The sequence below is a fragment of the Gymnoscopelus braueri genome (assembly GCF_963280865.1).
Source record: "Gymnoscopelus braueri genome assembly, chromosome: 17".
NCBI lineage: Eukaryota > Metazoa > Chordata > Actinopteri > Myctophiformes > Myctophidae > Gymnoscopelus > Gymnoscopelus braueri.
Window position 1 is genome coordinate 34,125,504 of NC_137617.1, and position 22,812 is coordinate 34,148,315.

Genomic DNA, 22,812 nt, shown 5'->3' on the forward strand with positions numbered 1-22,812 from the left:
TGTCTCACACAGGGCTTTACATTACATGAATGTATGTTCCTCCACACACAGCCTGCAGGGGCTATACAGGCAGACAGGGAGGCGAAGAACACACAGCAGTGTGTGCTACTGGACGTATTTATAGCACAACTGTATAGGATGGAGACATGGCAGCCTGCTGGGACGCACAGACGTACACAACATTCCTGTTTGGTGGGAGGCTTCCCCTGTCTTGGAATGACTTTTTCTAGACAGACAAAGAGAGAGAGAGAGAGAGAGAGAGAGAGAGAGAGAGACGGAGGCAAAGAGCGATAGACAGAGGGTTGGGTGTGTGTGGGGGGAAACTACTGCATGTTTTATAATACAACCTCTGAACAATGAGGTGGGGTGGGTACTCTTCTCGTGTGCCCACCCCAGTGCCATGTTTCTGGAATCAAAAGAGACAACCAACGAGAAGAGAATTCAAGTGTCTTTATTTTGCAGTGCATTTAAGTGTGTAAGTTATATTGTGCGCATGTGTAACCTCCTTTCGGAGGTGATGCAGTAACATCCTCAATGTTAATGTATCCTTATAAAAACGGATAGTTCTGGCCCTTGATTATATGATTGGCCGAGCCACTTTCAAAGCAGACGTTCTATAAACACAGACCTGTGAACATGTGTATCGGTATTAATGTGCCAACGGCGTGTTTACAATGTTAATCCGTTCGGGTCCTTCAATGCATTTGCATAGCAACTTCCTTGTTTGTGAAGGTCAGTCGGGGACCACGTACTTGTAGAAATAATTATTGTAATGAAAGTGTTATAAAAATGGTTTAAATTGGGATAAGTCAATTATTTTCGTGTTGTCGTGTACAAATGAGTACAGGGCAACAAGAGTGTACAAATGAAAGCAAGTGAACCAGTTTACATTCGTACTCTCTCAGGGTTGAATTAACAATGAGGATGTTACTGTGTGTAATCACAGACAGAAAAACCTCTGCACCACAGTGGAGAGTGAGCAGCATTTTAGTTTTGTTTTCTTTTTCTTCTTCCTTTTCCTTTTTGTTATGTTGTGTTATTCAAGGGATAATTGTCAAATGAATGGCTACTAGAGTGGATTTCCCAAAAGTTATTTCACACACAAAAAAGGCCCAGAAGAAAGTTTGATATATTTGTAACCATGAATATACTGTAATGTATTTAACATTTAAATCTTTTCGCTCTTCAGTATTCTCTCATGCATGCTAAAATAGATTTTTGGAACATCTTTTTTCTATATTTTAAATGAGACAAAAGCATTTGTGTTCTAGTGGGTGAAATGGAAGTTCATTGCAGAACAATTCAGTTACATACACTCATACAAGCTCAAACACAGTAAAATCCTCAGTGTTCATTTGTAACTCAGAATGTACAAATTTGTTAAATTAAAGGTAAGGTAAGTGATATTTTTGGGTTAAAACAAAAAGTATTTTGTTAAAAGGTTAAAGCACTATATTGTGATAGTAATCATTGCTATAGAGTGTTTGTTAGTAACAGGAGTCTCCCCGTCTCTCCAGCTCTTTAATAAACAGAAAATACATTTTCCCGTAGGTGTCAAAATCTCAACCAATCAGGAGAAAGTACCCATTTTAAGCTTCATTTTTATAGTGTTCCATTTCCAATTTTGCCTGCTCATTTCTTAGTGTCATCACTTCCAAATTCACTTGTTTAATATATATCCTGATTGAGTTCTCTATCCTGATTGGATAAAATTGGAAATGAAACGAAAATGCATTTTCTGTTTTATAAAGAGCTGGAGAGACAAGGAGACTCCTTTAACTGAACAATAAACACTCTATACAGCAATGAGTACTATCAGAATATAGAGCTATTTAACACTTATTTTAACCAAAGAAAATCACTTACCCTACCTTTAACAATCTGGATTTTACATTGTACAGACAGCTCAGTTGATATGGAACCACACTGGCCTCTCACACGCACGCCCCACACACACACACACACACACACACACACACACACACACACACACACACACACACACACACACACACACACACACACACACACACACACACACACACACACACACACACAGAAGATGTAACTGTCATATCCATGACATGTGAGTGGGAGTACAAGGGAAAGAAGAGAGAGATGTATGGACTCATCCACACAGGGGGGGAAAAAAAGTGCAATTTATCCAAGTGGTTCTTGGCCATAGAAGCCTATTATTAGACTGCCATTTATGTCTTGTTTAACAGCATGAGCTATAATGACTTTTCAGTAGGTTTGGCAACTCTTGCCGTTGCACATTTTCCTTACATTTAACTGGTGATATTCAGTGACACTGCGAGCCATTTACACCCAAGCTTGTATAATGGCTCCGGTATTCGACTGCGTTATGGTTCAGTTGTAACACTGAACATCTGCAAATGCCTGCTAGGGTAATACAATGCCGGCTATATTACTGCTCTAACTACGGTAGAGTAGATTAGAGCTGCAATCACACTAGGGGTTATAGCTCTGGAATGCATGGCAAGAGAATGGAGGCATCCATCGGCCCACACTCACTCTTATGCCGGTTTTGTAATTGGTTGCGTGGCGTGACGTGACGTTCCGGCATGCAAAACCGGTGCGCAACACGGATTTTACTACCACTGTGGTATTGGGCTAGGGTAAGGGACTGACTGTGTGCAGTGCTGATATAGTTGTTGTATTTCATCCCTTCTGACCGCCTGAGGCGGTGCTTTCAGCACCGAATATTCACCTTTGCGCATGCGCAGGCAATACTCACAGTGGTGGAAAGTAACTAAATGTATATTTACTTAAGTACTGTACTTAAGTAAAGATTTTAGGTACTTTTACTTTACTGGAGTACATTGTTTATACTTTTACTCCACTACATCTCAGAGGCAAATATTGTACTTTTACTCCACTACAATTATTTGAAAACTTTAGTTACTACGGTAGTTACTTTGTAGATTTGAATTATTATTACGAAACATACATTAACCTCTAAACTTTGGCTATTTGAAAATAGCAGATCTACAAGCTCACAATGCGTCGCAAGATCTTCTATTTTCAAAATATTTCATATATCATATTATTTTATATAATGATACCTTGTGAAACGGGACATTCTGCATAATAAGTATTTTCTACTTTTGGTACTTTAAGTACTTTTAATACCAATACTTTTGTTGTACTTTTATAATTTTGAATTCCGGGCTTTTAATTGTAACAGAGTATTTCTAAATGGCAGTATTGATACTTTTACTTAAGTAAAACATTGTAGTACTTTTTACACCACTGAATACGCATAGTACTTAAAACACCGCCTAGAGCAGTCGTTGGGGATTCATAGAACCGTTTCATTTTGTTAGCTGTGAGCTGCTTATGGCATTAACTAGCCACAGTCGTCAACAGTATGTTAACTGTAGGTTAACCCATTAAGACCGGGAACGCATCTCTGTCATTTTAAGATTTATTTGGCTATTCAAAAATAGCAGATATACAAGCTCATAGTGTGGCACCGAGTGCCGCGCTATGAGCTTGCAGATCTGCTATTTTTGAAAATTTGTGAAATGTTTTGCAAATCTTTGAATATACTGTATATATATTTTTAAAGCGAAAAAGTTTAACTCAAATCTTTTGCTTCTGAAACAACATATTTTGTGAAGGGGGTCCGCAGCCAAATACATATAATTTTGGGGGTCCTTGACATGAAAAGAAATTGAGAACCACTGATATAGCAACACATGTTTTTTTCCAAAAACGGTTAGGATTTAGAAGACTTTGTAGAATCCCCAGAAGCTCCCGGTCTTAATGGGTTAACTAGGGCTGTCTGAGGGGCTTACGGTTAGTTAGACCGAGCAAAGCTGTGGTTCTAACTAGCTCAGGCTGCAGTGGTACAATCTATATTGAGGACTAATAGTCACCCTTATTTATCTGTCAGCCTTTCTGCCCGTTTATTCTTTCTGTGCGTCCGTGCGTTCAGCGTCCAGCAGCAGCCTGCGTAACTCCTGGGGGTCGCTGACGGGCAGAGCACAGGTAAAGTCCTGGCACACGTGGGCCGTGGCGGCGGCGCCCTGCTGGGCAGACATAGAGGAGAGGACTGGCAGACGCTGGTACAGAAAGCCCTCTGTGTCCCCATCCGCCAGCATCAAGACCTGGTCCAAGAGAGAGAGAGAAAGAGAAAGAGAGCATAAATATTAAGACATAGAATGGTATGGTATCAACTTTGCAGTTGAGATTCATTTTGCGATGTACCCCCCCTGCTTTAAACCGATCTTTTTTTTTTGTTGCAATTATTATTATTATTAACTCACCGATTATTTCTGGCTATGTTGTCCCAGTGCCAGAGATTTTTTCAAAGTAAAAAAAAAGTGCTTAGGAAGCGAGATACAGCCTTTTTCAGTTATAAGTTAAACAAGGAGTGGATGGAGCTGCAAATCTTCAGATAATGATATCTTGGGTCCTTTTTTTTACATTTTTTTCAAAAACACGTCAAACACGTCATTGGCACGTTGCGCCATGGCGGTAAAACACGTGGAACACGTCAATGGCACTCAATGAGTTAACACATTCCATGCCAGAGCTTAATATCATAATGTACTCACCCACTGCCAGCGATTCATTTAAAAAATATATATATATTCACCTCGCCACAGACCTCGCTTAATACCATATGATTGCGTGTTCAACTGTTTGTAGACACACAGGGTAGTTGTGTGAGTGGCCCAGAGAAGAAATTTTCAATCGTCGACATTCCATTTTGTAGTAGTAGCAGTTTCTAAAACCCGTTTCAAACAGCGTTCAGCGCGGAGAAAAACAACACAGAGATAATGGCGATTTAGCGGAAGCTTTAGAGCGGCGGCAGATGGGAACGAAAAATGTCCGTATCCGGGTGTGCTACAATGAAATGTGTCACTGCGAGAGAGTGCTACAATGAAATGTGTCACTGCGAGAGAGAAAAAAAAAAAAAGACCACTTCGCGTAGGCTACGCGATTGGCACGCTGCGGCTTTATTTACGTTCGCGTAGATCTACGCGATTGGCATGCAATGTGTTAATAATAATATTTGTTTTGCATATACATGTAATTCTGATTCTTTACATAAAGTTCAAAAACATACAATAGACTAACAACACATAACCCTTACCTATAAAGATCTATATAAAATAAACCTGCCATTAACCACTTCTCAAACTAAAATCAATATTAAATCAAAATACAAGATCTGAAAACATTCTAATAGGGGAGAGTAAAACAAAACAATAATTATTACCCCATCTTATTAACCAGTACCCCCATGATTATAGGCATCCCTGAAACAACATGTGTCTGTGTGTGTGTTTGTGTGTATTGTATGTGTTCTTATGTGTATGTATTTGACTGAGTGCACGAGTCCATGCATGATATTGAATGTCTCTTTATGTCACTATTTCAATGGGGGTCCATCTTATTTGATTCTGTCCATCCATCCATCTATCTAAACATACAGGTACAGGCCAGACACACACACACACACACGGTAGGACCTGCTGCACCGCTTTAACAAAAAGTAACGCTTTAGGCAGAATCACAAACATACAAAATAAGGTATTTCTTTATTCTCTAAGTTGGCTACAAATGTTCTTATACATCAGAGTGGCTGAGAAGTCTCCATAAATGTACCGTACAAAGAGTAAATCTGCATGCCATTGGCACTAGATGGGTGTTAATTTTGTTCCTTCAACAAGAGAAAAAAGTATGTACAGTATGAATAAATTAGCAACCTACAATATACAGAATACTGTACATCATTTCCGATTTCACCTTCCCTGTGTTGTTGATGCAGGATATGTTGCATCCTATTATTATGTGGCAGCCACAAAATAACATCCACGCCGTCAGCATTACAATCCAAAAACATACAATTTATGCAAGGAGCTGGTATTTACAGGTTAAAGACAGTTCTCCCTAAAATAGCTCTGCTGAATATAAGAGTTGACTCAGTCACTCATGGGTCGATACCCGCAGTGGACTCAATCACTATGTGTGTGTGTGTGTGTGTGTGTGTGTGTGTGTGTGTGTGTGTGTGTGTGTGTGTGTGTGTGTGTGTGTGTGTGTGTGTGTGTGTGTGTGTGTGTGTGTGTGTGTTTCACGTGTCCTGCCTGCAGCAGAGCCACCTCAAATCAGCCTCCACACAACTGGCAACATAGTGTATATATAGTATAGTGTTCCTCCAAACAAGAAATAATGACCACATTGCAGAGCAGATAAGTGTATGCTGTTGGTATGCACCTGTCCTGTGTGTGCCTGTGGTCAGAGTGAAGCAGAGAGAAGGTGAACTGTCAGTTAAGTGCATGCCTATCTGTCTGTCTGTCTGCCTGTCTGTCTATGTGTGCAGGCTGCCCTGTCCGTCCTCCAGGCCGCTCCCTGTCAAAACACACATGTCATTTCCTCTGGACCGTCACCACCCCTGACTCCAAATGGAGGAATAAAAGACAGCTGAAAACAACAACCAGACAGACATGAGTTACGGAGGGAGGGGAAGAGATAGACAGAGAGAGAGAGCGGGGGAGAGAGAGAGTGAGAGAGAGAGAGAGAGAGAGAGAGAGAGAGAGAGAGAGGGAGAGAGAGAGAGACAGAGAGAGAAGGGGGGTGAGGAAAGAGTGGTAGTGATGCATCTCAGGTAAAGTGCTCCTGGACCCGTCAAGACTGACATTCACGTCAGGACATAGAGAACAGGAATCTGTGATCAGCAAACCCGTCACCTTTTATCATTTTGACTATAAGGTTGTGACGGTCATGGAATCTTTCCTGCCAATTGATCGCCACCCTGGTAAATATATTGATTGGCGTGTCGTCGAAGGTGGGGGGGGGGGGGGGGGGGGGGGTTAATTTACGAAAAGGCTGTATAGGCTGATTTTATTTATTTATATATGGCAGTGAATGAGTTAATTTAGACAATTACCCAGGCGGCCATCTAATACTCGAACCAACTCACACGTACAGCACTATGTATAGAGCGAATCAATGCAGAATTAAACCAGTTGAATGCTACATAGTTGGGATTTAAAAAAAATATTTTTCACATTTTATATTGTTCTGGATACCGAGCCTTTTTGCTAACAACAGGAGCAGTAAAAAGTAATAAATAATAAAAGTAATTTGTACACACGCATATATAAATGCAGCTGGAAGGGGCCGTGTATTAAACCAGTTGAATGCTACGTAGTTGGGATTCATCAAAAGTTATTTTATTTTCACATTTCATACTGTTGTGGATACGGAGCCTCTTTGCTAACAACAGGAGCAGTAAAAAGAAATAAATAATACAAGTAATTTGTACACATGCATATATAAATGCAGCTGGAAGGGGCCGTGCTAAGTCTCAGGGAAGCCTTCATTCATCGCTTCCCCTGCAGTGTGAATCATCCTCCCTCTATCTAAATCTTTGATCACTGGCCATTACGGCAGCAGCAGCCTCTCCTCCTGGCCCCTCCAGGCCCTGCAATCACGCAGGCCATCATGCGGAGCGGTCTGCGGCCTCTCATCCCGTCTCAATGAGCCTTATGTTCCGTCTCGCTACCCAAAACCACCCCGCCCCCCCGCCCGTCCGAGTGCTTCACTCAGCTATTAAGACACTCATTTGCACCAGCAGCCATCTGTACTCCTAACGCTAAGGAGCGGTCAATGGTCTAAAGGGCCGTCCACACACCAAGAGCGATAACTATAAATATGTGATTTTAAAAATCACTCTAACTCCAGTGGATGGCAGAGTCATCCACGACTATAACAACAACAACGACGTATCGCGTATTTTGCAGAGCAATTTTACGACAGATTGAAACACTGACAGCCAATCAAAATCCACATTCAACACATCGCTCACATGTTTACAGAACATTATCGTTCATCAGTGTGGGATGTTCACATTGTCATTACCCATACTAGCTATCAGTCTTGGTTTGGACGACCTACCCGTATAACTGTTGCCTGTTACTGACTGATCTGATCTGATCAGTCTACCCAGTTTGGCTGTTACTATACCGTAGATGACAGGATTGTAAAACAAGCTATAATATTCAACTGCCGATAACTACAGAACGGACGATCGCGGTTACAATGTTTTGTTTTCCGGTGAAAAGAAGAGAGACTCGTCTTTCCATCGAGACATCGTTTGTTTACATCCGGGTTGAAAAGAATATTCTGTGGATCGTCATCAAGACTCAAAATAAGGTAAAATCGCTGGCAGTGGCGGATGAATTAATTAATTAATACCTGGTAATGAATGTGTGAAGAGTCAGGATTCTACAGTGTAGCATCACACAGGTTAGTACACCTGTTAGACTGCAGCTGCAGAGGGCTGTATTAAGTGTGAAGGTCCCTGTAGCTGCAACGGAGCTAATACTCCATCTAAGAGCAGGAAACAATGGATTTATCCCTCAACACAGGGGAGCCGTGAGAGACAGCCCAAGGCTGGATTAACTCATTGACTGCCAGAGTTAAAACCTCGTTCATAGCAGCCCTTGCCAGCGATTTTCGTGTTTTTTTGTTTCGTTATTTTGTTATTTAATTCACATCTAGAAAGTCTACCTTGACACTTGAATCGTTTTGATCGTTCCACCACCAGAGAGCAGCACATACCAAGCTTGATCGCCTCTCGATCACACTCGCCCCCTCCCAGACCCACTCACACAGTGAAACACATGAACCGGAAGTGAAATGTCTCAAATTCTGTTATCGGCGAAAATTACTTTGTGATGCACAACGGGGATGACTGTTCGTCACCCAGACCATAGATTATAGGAGGGGAGGTCTCCGATCGCTTTTCATAGCGTGTGAAAAACCGTTTGTTTCCCTATTATGGTCGAAAATGACTGGGGGGAAAAATGTAAAACCGAAAACGGAACCCAAGTCATGGAACCGGATGCAGTGGTGGTTGAAGTAAGTGGAACCCGAAACTTAGCCTGATTCATAACAGAATAGCGTGATCAGAGCATAAAGATCAATAAAGACGTTAGATCGCATTAATGCGATCCTGGCGGCCAAGCGCGCTATTTATTAGATCGCGTTAATGCGATAATGGCGGCCAATGAGTTAACACCAGAACAGGGTGTTTTTCTTGCGACTGACACACACGCGCGCGCACAAATGCACGCACACACAAACACACACACACACACACGCAAGCACGCACGCACACACGCACACAAACACACACACGCTTACATGGGGGAAGACTGGCGAGGAGTATGATGGAATGTGGTCAGAATAGCATGACTGTTACTATGGAGACGAGAGGCGGATTTCCTGCCCTTACTGAACCTTTCACATCTTTCTTCACGCTTGTCCTCTTCCTCATCCCACGGCTCCCTCAGTGCCGTCCCCTTAAAGGTTGTCTCATAGACTTCTAACTACATACAGGACAAGATCCTTGCATGTGCTATACTGTATAGTAATGTGTATGTTTGTGCAGTCGTAATGCATGCTACAGTATGTAGTGCTACCGATACTGTGCTCTGTTGTCATTCCGATTGGGTGAGTGCGAAACAGATTTGTGCGGACATGATGTGCGGGGGCACGATCGTGTTTCCAGGTGACGCAGGGGTAAAAACACCGGCCCACCACTATGGAGACCGGGGCTCGATTCCTCTTCACGGTTCCTCTAGCTAGGCCGGGTGCTCCACTGAACACAACTGCCGTTTACGGATGGGAAGCTAGAGGGGGGGGGGGGTTGTGGGGGCTAGGGGGGGCGTTGTCTGTCGCTGCACTAGCGACTCCTACTAAATAAGTTGATCAACAGGGAATAGCGTGTTCCTCCGCATGTCAGATGTGTTACACTCTCCTGGTGAAACTCCTCACTGGGTGTTAGCCCTATGCCAGGGGCCATGTAATATAGTTAATTCTTCAAGGGGAATTAGCGTATAACAACACTATGTCGGGGAGAATATATAAAAGAAAACATGATGCATAATGTCGTCTTGCACATATTTTTCTTATAGACATCAAGTCAAATACATGTGATTCAGTGTGTGTGTGTGTGTGTGTGTGTGTGTGTGGGAAGCTCTTGCAGACAGCACAGTTGGATACACATGAGAGCAATGTCTAACTCCCACAGGGTAAATCCTTTCCTTTCACACTCTGGGCAACCCTGATTCTCTCTCTCTGTCTCTCACACTCACACACACACACACACACACACTCACACACACCTGTCCGTAGCCTGACAGCTCCATCCCACTCCTTCTCTCACACCGTCAGAAGAGCCAAGCTCGTTCACAGATTAATCCTATGCTAAACATCCATAAGGGAACACAGTGTACCTGAGCTGAGATAGACATACACACACGCGCATGTGTGGACACGTGCATTTATTTAACATTACAATTGCAATGCTTTCCCGGGATTTCCTACCTAGCATACATACATCCAGTATGCAGACGGCTCATATGCTAACTAGGGCTGCAACAGTCAAATTAACTATTCAATTTAATCGACCATGAAACAAATATTTTAATAAAATAATCGTCACTTCAACTTGCAAGGGAGGTATCCTACACACACACTGACACACACACACACAGTTGAATTCCTCTGACACAGCTGAGAGAGTGATGACATTAGCTCTGAGTAGAGCTGACCACAGTCGTGCATGAGGAGGTTTAGTCTCCTCTTTTATCCTCCTCTTTCTCTTGTGGCACCACACACACACGCGCGAGGACCCGCTCAGTCATCAAAAATTACAACCTGGCATCTGGACACCACTCCAGGACACAGTCGCACACACACGCACATACATACTGTACACGCACGCACGCGCGCACGCACGCACGCACGCACGCGAGAGGTATGGTTATGGAACGGTGCATTATCAGTCATCCACAGACAGTGACATCACCAACCGTTCAAAACGCAGTTCATCTGCATTTGAAGCAGTGGGAGACATTATAGTGCAGAGAACACAGCATATATGATAGTGGGGTAAGGGAGGTCAAGTACTGTACAATAGAGACAGATACATACAGAGTGAACGAACAAACAGGAAATAACATGGACAGAAACAGAGTACATGCATGCATGATCTACATGCAGAAGGCATGTAGAGCTGCTTTTTTCACTACTTCTTAAAAGTATTTTTTCCCCTTCCTTCTTTTTTTATGGAATTCTTTTGAAAACAGTAAAACGCAACCCAAAATTGGTCCGCGACCCACATATGGGTCCCGACCCAGTATTTGGGAAACATTGAACCAGTCAGTCAGCCAGCCAGCCAGTTGACAGCCCGTTGGAGATGTGCGCTCTGTGCTCTGTCACACTGAGCATCAGTTTCCAACTGGCGACAGACTCTACAGGGGCCCTCTGCACTAAATCACCAGTGTCTGTGCGGAGTGGACACCGAGTGCCTCGGCAGAATTAACAGCCTCTCTCCTCACTCAGGCCCTGACACCTCCACAAAGCTTCACAAACTTAAGTTCCCTTCAAGACGAGGCCAAACCCTTGTTAGGGGCCGGGCGCGCTGTAAAACAATAGTGTCAAGGAGGTGTCTCGATGCTTGAGAGATCTCATTAATGCCTAACTTATGGTCCGCTGTACGACAAGTGTCGCATGCTGAAAATAGCGATCTATAAGCTCACAGCATGTCGCGAATGCGACGCGTTGTGAGCTTACAGATCGGCTAATAGATCATATGACGAAGTAAAAATCGGGCTTGATTGTGACTGTGAGGTTAGACTTAGAATTGTTGAATAATGCCTGGTTAGGGATTTAATTAATGCAGTGCTGTGCATTTGCTTGGTCAATGGAAAAAACACATTGTGTAACTGAATGTCATATAAACTGTTATATTCAAATGCCCTGCGAATACTAGAATCTTTACCTCACATATCATTGTTCCACACAACTGTTTTTAACTGCTACTCCTGCTTCCACCTAGTACACCCAACAACCAGCGAGCACACCGCCACTTCTATCTAGTTACCCACTGCTATTTTCTGGATCTGACAGCATTCTGCCGAGTCACTGCAGGATCCATACAGTAGGCTTGATTTCCACACTGTTAAGGCAGAGCTACTGTACAAGCTTGCACGATGCTTTCCAAATAAAAGTTGTTTACAGTACTCCTGTGTTTTCCAGTTTTCCTGACTTTCTTCATGCACCTTGCCAGTGGGTGAAGTTGCGCCACAATCCCAACTTTTATAGCAGGGGACATTTCTATAAAACTATGGGTCCTATACTGTAGCTCCTGTTCAATTCGCAAGTTACTTTTGCATAGCACAGCATCGTATTTGATCTGGGTTTAATCCTGGGCATTCCATAACGTTATAGAAGACAATACAGTTTTATTTAAGACTCTCCAGATCGTCATTTATTTTATGGTCATTGTGAACTGGAGGGAAATGTCATTTTGATGATATAGTAACGTTGTTAAAGAATAGTCCAATTTCCAGACAGCCATGAAATACACTTTTCACAGCCTCTGCTCTATGGAGAGACTACTCTCAACCAGTGGACTTGAGCACAATCGCTTGGTCGCCGTCCAGACAGGACGTGTAAAATATACATTATTGACAAAGAACGTCAAATACTAATAATAATGTATTGACTAATGTCAAATAATATGCATCTCACCTGACAGGAGAAATAGTGCCATCTACTGCTTATCTCAACGAACCAACTTCTGATATTTGCATAACAGTAGTGCATGGAAACGCATAAATTAACCTTTTCTTTTTCAGATTTTCAGAAAATGTTAAAAAGTGCTATGCATTTGCTTGGAAACCAGGACAGGACGTTTTGGGGAAGCACTACTTGTGGCTTCTGCTATTATACTAATATAAAAACCTGTCTGAAGTGCAGCAGTCTGCAGCTACAGTAAATGTTGAAATACTGTATAATCACCTCCTGCAGGCTGGGGTTCTGACTGTGGAAAAACATGTCAGGAATATACAATATCACATATTCTCCCCTGGAAATAATAATGAGGGAAAAGTACACAGCTCTTTACTAACCAGCACCATGTAGACATTCAGTCCTATATAGCTTAGATGCCGAGTCAATCTGACAGAAATGTGTTATGTTATATTGAAGCCTACAGCTTTACTGATCATGTCCAAGCTGTTCCAGTAGTATCTCTGGCAAGTCACACACACACACACACACACACACACACACACACACACACACACACACACACACACACACACACACACACACACACACACACACACACACACACACACACACACACACACACACACACACACACACACACACACACCATCAGAATGTGACAGAAAGCTCAACTTTCAGTCCTAGTCATTGCAAGAAGCTGGAAGTCTCATCATCTCCTCAAGGAGGCAATTGTGGCTTAACCACTTTAAAGGGATAGTTCACCCCCAAAAATATTTTTTTCTATCGATTAGTCACCCCATGGAGACTTGAATTCATGGATTTTTTTTTGTTTTTGTCACATTTCTAAGCCAATAATTTGATGACCAGGGGACCAGTAGGCAGCGGTTCCCGGTAGGAGACACAAAAGAGACGCTTTGTGTCTCCTACCGGAACCACTGCCGGTCATCAAATTATTATTATTAGGAATGCGACAAAAACAAAGAAAAAAAATCATGAATTCAAGTCTCCATGGGGTGAATTCAAGTCTCCATGGGGTGAAAATTTTTCATTTTGGGGGTGAACTATCCCTTTAACCCCAATCTACTTTGTTGTACGACAGAATCTACAAGCTCACAACATTTATATTATTATATTATTTGCCAGACCCAGGGGGTCAGGCCTACATGAGGCTTTGTCGGTCCCTCTTTTCCTCCCGGTTCAATGTTTTCGTCCATATATGGACAAAATATATCCTGTATTACATGCAGTGTTGGGTAGTAACGAATTAATAAAAATACATTACTGTAATATTATTACTTTTCCCAGTAACGAGTAAAGTAAGGTATTATTCTGCCAAAACGGTAATATAATACCATATTACTCGGTCAAAAAAGGCCTCGTTACTCGTTACTGATGACAAACGTCTTTTTTGTTGCTCATTCATTCATTTACTCTCTCTCTCCGTCTCTCGTAGAGGCAAGTTGTCGCATCATGCAAAAATAGAGTAGATCTACAAGCTATCAACCTACGTCAACAGAGATGCTTTTTAGCTTGCAGATCAGTTCTTTTTAGCACGCAGCCTGCGCACAGTTATGACGTAGCGCATGACCCGTATGCGACCGCTGCGTCGTGTTTTTCCTCCGCCGTCTTCAACTTCAAAAAGCTCTCAAACTTTTGAGGCACGGAATTTACTTATAAGATATCGTTCGGATAGAATTTAGTTGTTTAACTTCATATATATGGTCAATTAATCATGACAGAGCCTATTTAAAAATACAATTTCAGAGAACCGGCAGGGGCAGGCAGACACCCATTGTATCCGAATAAAGCAACCTATTTTCGGCATGGCCCTTTCAGAAGTCCCCCTGCGTCACTTGTCTGGTGGTCGGGGAAACAAACTGCTGATCCTCTCCTCTTCTCTCCTCTATATCATTGGTTCTCAAAGTGGGGTCCGGGGACCCCCAGGGGTCCTTGACCCTAACGGGTCCATTTGGTTCCATTTGTACACTCTCAGAGTTAAATTGACATAGATTTTACAATATGAATTTTGTTTTGAAAATTTTGAAAAAGTGATAGAAATGCCATTAAATGGGGGTCTGTAGCCCTAATGCATGTCAAACTGGGGGTCCTTGAAATTAAAATGGTTGAGAATCACTGCTAGAGCCGTAAAAAATCTTCTCTTATGGGGGTCCCTGGCATATCTTTTGAAATGGGGATCCGCGGACTAATAAGTGTCAATTTGGGGGTCCTTGACATGAAAATGTTTGAGAACCACTGCTCTATATCTCCTCTCCTCTCTCCTCCCCCCTTGCACTTTGGCTAATTAATATTGACTAGTGTAAGATATGTTGAAAAGGTTAAGAAATTTAAAAAAAGTTTACTTTATTGTTTCAGTTTTTGAGAAGCTGCAGCCAGTGTGTGCAGTTCAGATTGATGTTGTTCCTGTAAGTATAATTATTGTTCCAATTCCAAATATGGAATTTGCAGCAGCAAAATACTTAAAAGGATAAAGACTGTTGGCTGTTTTCTATTGTTCCATTAAATTGGATTCAGTTCTAAAAGGCAAAAAACTGTACACGTCTTTTCTTTTGCGGGGGGCGGGGGGAAAGTAATATAAAGTAATACATAATATATTACTCTTGATTCCAAGTAATAAGTAATGTAATATTATTACTTTTCAAAGGAGTAATAAGTAATAAGTAACATATTACTCTCCTAAGTAATATAGCCCAACACTGATTACATGTCCCTCTTTTTGATTGGCTAAGCTTAGCGTGACGTAGTGCTCTGTCGGCCATTCAGATTTCCGGCCATTCAGATTTCAACCACTAGGGGTCTGGCAGTACCAGGTCCCCTGGTTCCCTTGTTATAATACGCCAGGTTGAAAGTGGTTTAAGGCTAGAGCAGTGTAAAGATACCACTCACCCCTCCCTCATCACCCAACATTGAAGAAGTGCCTTTGAGCAAGGCACTGAATCCCCAACTGCTATAGCAGGATTGAGGTTTCACACACTGGATGTAAACAATACAAAACTGCGAAATACTCATAAAAAAATTATTCATATAGTTGCTGCCTCGTTCATACAGGTTGGTGCCTTTATTCGCGGTGCAGAGGCTCAGAAAAATATTACTATTATTATATTCTAACTTTTTGTGTTTTTTTCGTAAATTAACACCCTACTTGATGATACTACAAGCTTGTAGATCTGCTATTTTTGATGTTTTGAATTTGAATCCGGAAAAGTCACAGTTTTGTCGGTTTCCACCCGACAGAGACGATATATAGCAACATATTATTATTATTAAAAAAAATTCGTTTTCAGAAAACGAAGGTAGGATTTAGAAGCCGTTTTTAGAATGGGACTCATGTCATAATAGGTTAAGTGGTTAATTTAACTGTATGAAGCAGGGCATTGATGAAAATTGTCCCATGACGGCCCACTTGAACCAGAGATGGAAATCTCAATGTGACTATCCCTGGCGAAATAAAAGGATGATTAAAAGAAAATATATAGTTTTTAAATAGGTATTACCAGCTGGAACATAAGGGGCCATTACATCATGCCGCCAAGAAAATCATTTGCATGCTCGCCTACATTTCATTTCATGCTACGGTGGCATATGTACACAAACATATGGCAGCTTTTTAATGACAGTATAAAGCGCTCTGGTGCTGTGAGTAAGAGACGTTTCATCCAGAGTGGGAGAAACAATGTGTGTGTGTGTGTGTGTGTGTGTGTGTGTGTGTGTGTGTGTGTGTGTGTGTGTGTGTGTGTGTGTGTGTGTGTGTGTGTGTGTGTGTGTGTGTGTGTGTGTGAGAGAGCGAGACAGAGAGAGAGACAGAGAGAGAGAGGCAGAGAGAGAGAGGCAGAGAGAGAGAGGCAGAGAGAGAGAGGCAGAGGTAGAGGGGGAGAGAGAGCGGGAGGGAGAAGGATATAAGAATCTAAATGCATGTCAAAAGTGACAGAGTGAGACGGGTGGAATAAATGGTAAAAAAAAACCTCTCTCTGATCCATGTCATAGGCATCAGTGTGAGGATATTTAACCATTAATTTACATTATAGAAGGCCAAACAACTCCACCTCATAAATAAAAAGGGGCTTTACGTCAGTTTGTTTTGCACTAGAGCCCATAATACCGTGAAGAATGATGAGCCTCTCTCTGCTTTAACCCATTAAGACCTGAGGCCGCTTCAAAACATTTTATAAATCCTAACAGTTTTTCGGGAAAAAAAATTAAAAAAAAAATTTCACGATTTTTCAAAAATAGCAGATCTACAAGCTCGTAGCGCGGCACTCGGTGCCGCGCTATGAGCTTGTATATCTGCTATTTTTGAATAGCCTAAAGAAATCTAAAAGTGACACAGATGCGTTCCAGGTATTAATGGGTTAAGAGATTGAAATACTAAGGAAACGCAAGATTGTGTGTGTGTGTGCGTGTGTGTGTGTGTGTGTGTGTGTGTGTGTGTGTGCGCGTGCTCACGTGTGCAGGCAATACCTCTCATCTGTTCAGCGTGGGTTTTATTTACCAAAGCAGACTGAGATGTGGATAAGAAGCGTGGAGCGTCAAACACAAGCGTAAAACAGACCGACCGACAGCCAAGACAGACAAGGAGAGAGAGATAAGAGTAAGACCAGGGGAGAGAGAGAGAGAGAGGATCACATCGCCTACAGCACCGAGTAAAGCCCTCCACTCCATGCTCAATCCTACACTCAATCATGCACTTCCCACATACCGGGGCACACAGGGCGCGCACGGTTGGAGTAATTGGATGGATGGAAAAGCTGGATAGATTGGTAGATGGGTAGGTAGATACCAGTGGTGGAAAAAGTACTAAATTTTTTTACTTAAGTAAAAGTATCAATACTGCAATGTATAAATACTCTGTTACGTTAAGTAAAAGTCCACAATTCAAAATGTACTCGCATCAAAATGTACTTTAAGTACCAAAAGTACTCATTATGCAGAATGTCCCATTACCCAGTTTTCAAATGTATAAAAATCTTTTGAAAATAGCCGATCTACAAGCTCACAATGCGTCGCATTGTGAGCTTGTAGATCGGCTATTTTCAAATGGCCGAAATGTATATAGGGCTGAAGCGGTTACTGTATGTTTTGTAATAATAATCCAAATCTACAAAGTAACTAGTAACTAAAGTTTTCAAATAATTGTAGGGGAGTAAAAGTACAATATTTGCCTCTGAGGTGTAGTGGAGTAGAAGTAAAAGTACTGAAAATCGGAAGTACTCCTGTAAAGTAAAAGTACCTCAAAATTGTACTTAAGTACAGTACTTGAGTAAATGTACTACACCACTGCCAGAGCAGACGGACGCACACGGTGGAGTAATTGGATGGATGGAAAGCTAGATTGGCAGATGGGTAGATAGATATAATAGATATAATAGATGTATAGATCTTCATTGTCACACCACAGGTTTAGAGGTGGGCGAAATTCGATGTTGTACAAGCTCCCATTATTTTCACCAAAGGGAATCATCAAAGAGATATAGGAAGAAAAGAAGGAAAACGGGTCAGAAATGTCAGATATTCCTGGGGGCGACCATGACCGAGTGGTTAACCACGCTGTCAGGCATCAAACCACATAGGCTTTGATGCCTGACAGCCCGTCCCGGGTTCGATTCCCGAGCCTGGCGGCGGGGTTGCTGCATGTCACTCCCCGACTCTCTCCCCTGTTTCAGAAAAGCCCCCCCCTCCACCCAACCTAAAAGAAGATATATTCCTATACATATTTACCTATACATAGAGTAAAACATATATAAATATAAGGTGCTGGATGGGTGATGGCTGGCTAGATGGATAAATGATAAAAGGATGGATAAATGATATGAAAAGACACATACATACCATTATGGTATAAATGGTCCTAAGGATGAGAGTCACATATTGCCCTTATCATAAAGGTAAACCTTTTCAAAGGATTTAAATTTCATTTAAAAAATTGCGAATAGCAGATCTCACAATGCGTGGCAGGTATGTACTGTACACAGTGCATTGTATACAGTATCTGTTGACAGGATCCATGTAGGACCCTATAGTACCTAAAGCTGTCAATCTGAGACTGATCACAGCGGGTCATTTAGAGGGAGGAACAGAGCAGATCAGCACTTATCACACACATGTACGCACAATGACTGCACACACACCGACACACTCATACTTAGAAGGATGAGGGGATTAGAGAGCCAGGGGGTTTGTGATGGCACAAAAACAGTGCAGTGGGGTAATAAGAAGAAGGGTGGAAGTGATGGATGTCAAAGGTCATGGAGGAGGACTGTGTGAAACAGACTGCCTGGCTGCATGACGCCTAATCCCCCCTCCATGCTATCTAGAGTGTTGGTACCACCGGTTAACTCTGAGTAGTCTCTGTCTGTCTGTCTGTCTCTCTCTCTCTCTCTCTCTCTCTTCCTCCCTCCGGACCCTGCTGGGGTCCTCTCGCACCTTTACGCTTCGTTCATGTCTCCAAGGTCTTGTTAAAGAATCACAGGCATTTGTCTCTGGTGCTCTTGTCGCCCCTCTCATGAGGCTTCTCTGTCACGTCTCTTACAGTACCTGCTATCTATTTCCCAGTGCTCGCTTCCTCCTCTTCTTCTATTCCCCCTGCACCCCGACCCTCTTTCCCTACTTTGCCCTCTTCTGTGATGTGACCAGGACCCACAAAAAGCATTTCATATACCAACTTCCCGCTGGGAACCAACTGGAGGCATAATAATAAATAAAAGCATTTTTTGAAAAGCATTTCCGCAACGGGAGGTCTACTAGTTCAGAGAGAAGGAGCGAGAGTGAAGGCAAAGGAAAAGCACAAAGTGCAGCTCAGTTCGGGGCCATTTCTCAAAGAATTTCAAATGGATATGGAAATGAATCCATTAGAGCGTTTACAGCCTCTTTGATCTCAGTGTCGGTTTCCTCAGACTGGCTACCTTAGCCATTATGCTATCTGTGAGTACTGGGGATGTGCATGGCTACGGCATCGGCAGTGAACCTTAAACTGATTGCAAAACTACCCATTACTGACATCCCTATAGTTCACAGGGTCATTATGAAGATGACAAATCAACAAAGACAGTTCCTTTTATTAGTCCTTTCTGAAACCCATCCTAAATGTGCTGAGTGAGATTCAGAAGTTGGCTTGTTACAACAAGCCAACTTCTGATTCCAACCAAGCCTTGCTTGGTTGGAATACAGCTTGTTGAGGGATGATGGCTGGATCAGCAACAGGGGGAAAGACTGTTACGAGTTAAATACGTATTTGGTAGGAGCTGTAGGAATTGTTGCTGCTAAAGACTTGCTTTGTACCTTAAACACTCTGTGTCAACAGTTTGAGAACGCAAAATAAGGCTCTCACATTTGGTCAAAATGCAGTGTTACTCCCTGAGGTGTTTCTCTTACTGCTACTCTGCCAAATGCACTGCTGAGCTGGCACAAAACAACTTACAAACTGACCTTAGGTATTAACTCCTGCCAAAGCAAGAACAATGCAGAAACCAATGTCAAAAGACCTTTCTTTTTGCTTCACTTTTATATAATGTATAATTGGCATGAACTTGTCATGAACTGGTTTTAGTTGGTTTTATCCTTGGGTTAAATCCCAAGTCCTAGTCTTTTCTCTCACTCCAACTTGTCTCTCTGTCAGTCTGTTCAGCTTTCACTCGTGTCTCTGTGCCACATTTAGTAGCTTAAGGCTCCTAAAGTCGAATATTCACTTCGTCATACAAGCCTGTCACTTCAAGCAGAAATATGTTTGAAAATCTTTTGTTATCAGCTATTTTCAGCAAAGAGCCCTCGCTGCGGTTGCAGCCAATAGCATTAATTTCCGTTAGCATTTCGGGACCGGATGTAGCAAGATGGCAGATTTGAAATCGCTGAAAAATAGGCTTCATTTACAGTCTGTAGAAACCAAGGAGCGTAACGCTGTCCATATTTCTTTACGGTCTATGAAAGGGAGGGAGACAGATTGATAGAGCAGAAGATGGGACTCCAAAGGCACAGGACGACATAGAGAGGAGGAGACAGTGATAGTGGGGGACAGCCCTCTTCCTACACTGTGAAATGATCAATGTTTAATTTAACACAAATAGTGCAGAAATGCAACCAAATGGACCCACGTTTGCCCACCCTACGAGTTACAAATTGATTGATTACTGAGAATTTTACAGTGTATTCAGTGTTTTGAGAATCAAAGCACCCTGACTTAAACTACATTACTGTGTAATAGGACAATTAGCAGGGATTTATCATGGCAATTACAATGAAGAGCACATTTTCCGCCTAATTGTCGGGAGTCTAATTGATTTCAGTGGGCAAGGAACGCAACAGAAGCGAATTCAGGGCCAGGGGACAAAATGGCTGCACACCGAAATTAAGAACAGAAAATATAATGAACCAAGTGTAGGCCTGAAAAATGCGTTGGTGTGGTTGTGTGTATATGTGTGTTTATGTTGCGTGGAGCTCTACACAGCTCATTCGCCACGATTAGAGAGTTGCTCGGTCCCCAAATCCCAGAAGCAGACAAGGCTGTGATTGGATTTAACCCATTCAATCCGGATGCGCATCTCTGTCACTTTAGATTTATTTGTCTATTCAAACATAGCAGATATACAAGCTCATATAGCCTGGCAGGCTGGCACCGAGTGCTGCACTATGAGCTTGTAGATCTGCAAAAAAAAAAAAACATCATGAAAATGTGTGCCAATCTTTGAATATATATATTTTTTAATTTGTAACTCAAATCTGTGCTTCTGGGGGTTCTGCAAATGTCTTCTAAATCCAAATCTCAAACTTTTTCATGTCAAGGACCACCCAAAATGATATGTATTTGGCCACCGACCCCCATCTCAAAATGTTTTGTTCCAGAGACCCCCCAGAAGCCAAGATTTGAGTTAAAAATATATATATTCAAAGATTTTTCTAAAATAGCTATTTTTGAATAGCCAAAGTATAAAATACTGGTTTAAGTGGTTACACAGATGCGTTCCCGGTTTTAAAGGGTTAAATTAAACATCTTCTCCACTCAGCGCTGCTTAATGCGACGTGGAGGACCCTCCCTTCACACCCTAGTCCCCCAGACTCATCTTCCCTTCCTCCAACCCTCCCTTCCCGTTTCACTTCTATCGCTCTCTTTCTTCTCTCGTCACTGCAGTGTAACAGTGCACCCTTCTCTCGCCGTTCTGTGATTCTTTCTTTCTTTTCTCTCGCCCTCACTAGTTCGTTTTCTTTTCCCCCTCCAAACGGTCCTTGTCCCCTTTAATAGACATTTGTCTTTAGCTGTAGTAACTATAAGGATTTTACTGTGTGTGCGCTTCCTCTGTGTGTGTGTGTGTTTACTGATGTGTTTTTTTTATCGAGTGTGGGTACTGTATGTGTGTGTAGTGTTCTTCTGTGTATGCGTTTCCCCCAGTGTATACCTGTTTTGTGTGTATACAGTATGTGTATTTTTGCACGTGTGTCGTGTGTGTGTACATCTAGTATCTTCATATGTGCCTCACCAGCTGCTGTTATGAGCAGTGCTTGTGGTGGTACTTGGCTCCCAGTAGGACCTACTGTGTGTGTGTGTGTGTGTGTGTGTGTGTGTGTGTGTGTGTGTGTGTGTGTGTGTGTGTGTGTGTGTGTGTGTGTGTGTGTACGCTTAGCGCTGTGCTGGATCATCACATCTCAACTGAGCCAAGGCTACTGCTGTTGCCGCTAATGGCCTGCTGTTCTCACTGCATCTGGACACACACACACCCACACCCACACACAAACACACACCATCCCATCGTCTTCATTTGCCTCTTGACCATCCATCCATCCATCCATCCATCCTTTGAGGATTAATTAATGCTCGTTAAGAGAAAGAACTGGCAGTGTTGTTTTATTGTGACACTCGGCCCAGAGTGCTGCATTTTTTGTCTCTTGTTATAATGTACACATGCACACACACGCACACGCACACACACACACACACACACTCTACAGTTTCCTCTTTCCCTTCTATGTCCCAGAAATATCACTAGTACAAAGCTTTGTGGGAATACTAAGCCCAGCCCAATGGTTCAGCTAAGATGTAATTTCTCATTCTTGTTTCACTGCCACCTCACTTCATTATAATGAGACCTCCAGGTCTCTCTCAGGACCGCACCTTTACCTTTCCCTCGCTCTCATCTCTTTCACCTGTGCAGTCTGAGTTGTACTTGCAGTATAATTGCGTACGGGTGTCGTGCACCTAGGAGAGCCGATCTACAAGGTCACAACGTG

General features: G+C 42.4%; 1 protein-coding gene across 1 annotated transcript in view; it reads right to left on the reverse strand.

Moving 5' to 3' along the window:
• Positions 1-435: 435 nt before the first annotated feature.
• Positions 436-22,812, reverse strand: part of spata20 (spermatogenesis associated 20) — a 58,184-nt gene continuing 35,807 nt past the window's right edge. The window contains exon 16 of the mRNA XM_080456125.1: positions 436-4,133. Coding sequence (XP_080312251.1) covers positions 3,933-4,133 — 201 coding nt within the window. The 3' untranslated portion in view covers positions 436-3,932. The remainder of the gene's footprint in view (positions 4,134-22,812) is intronic.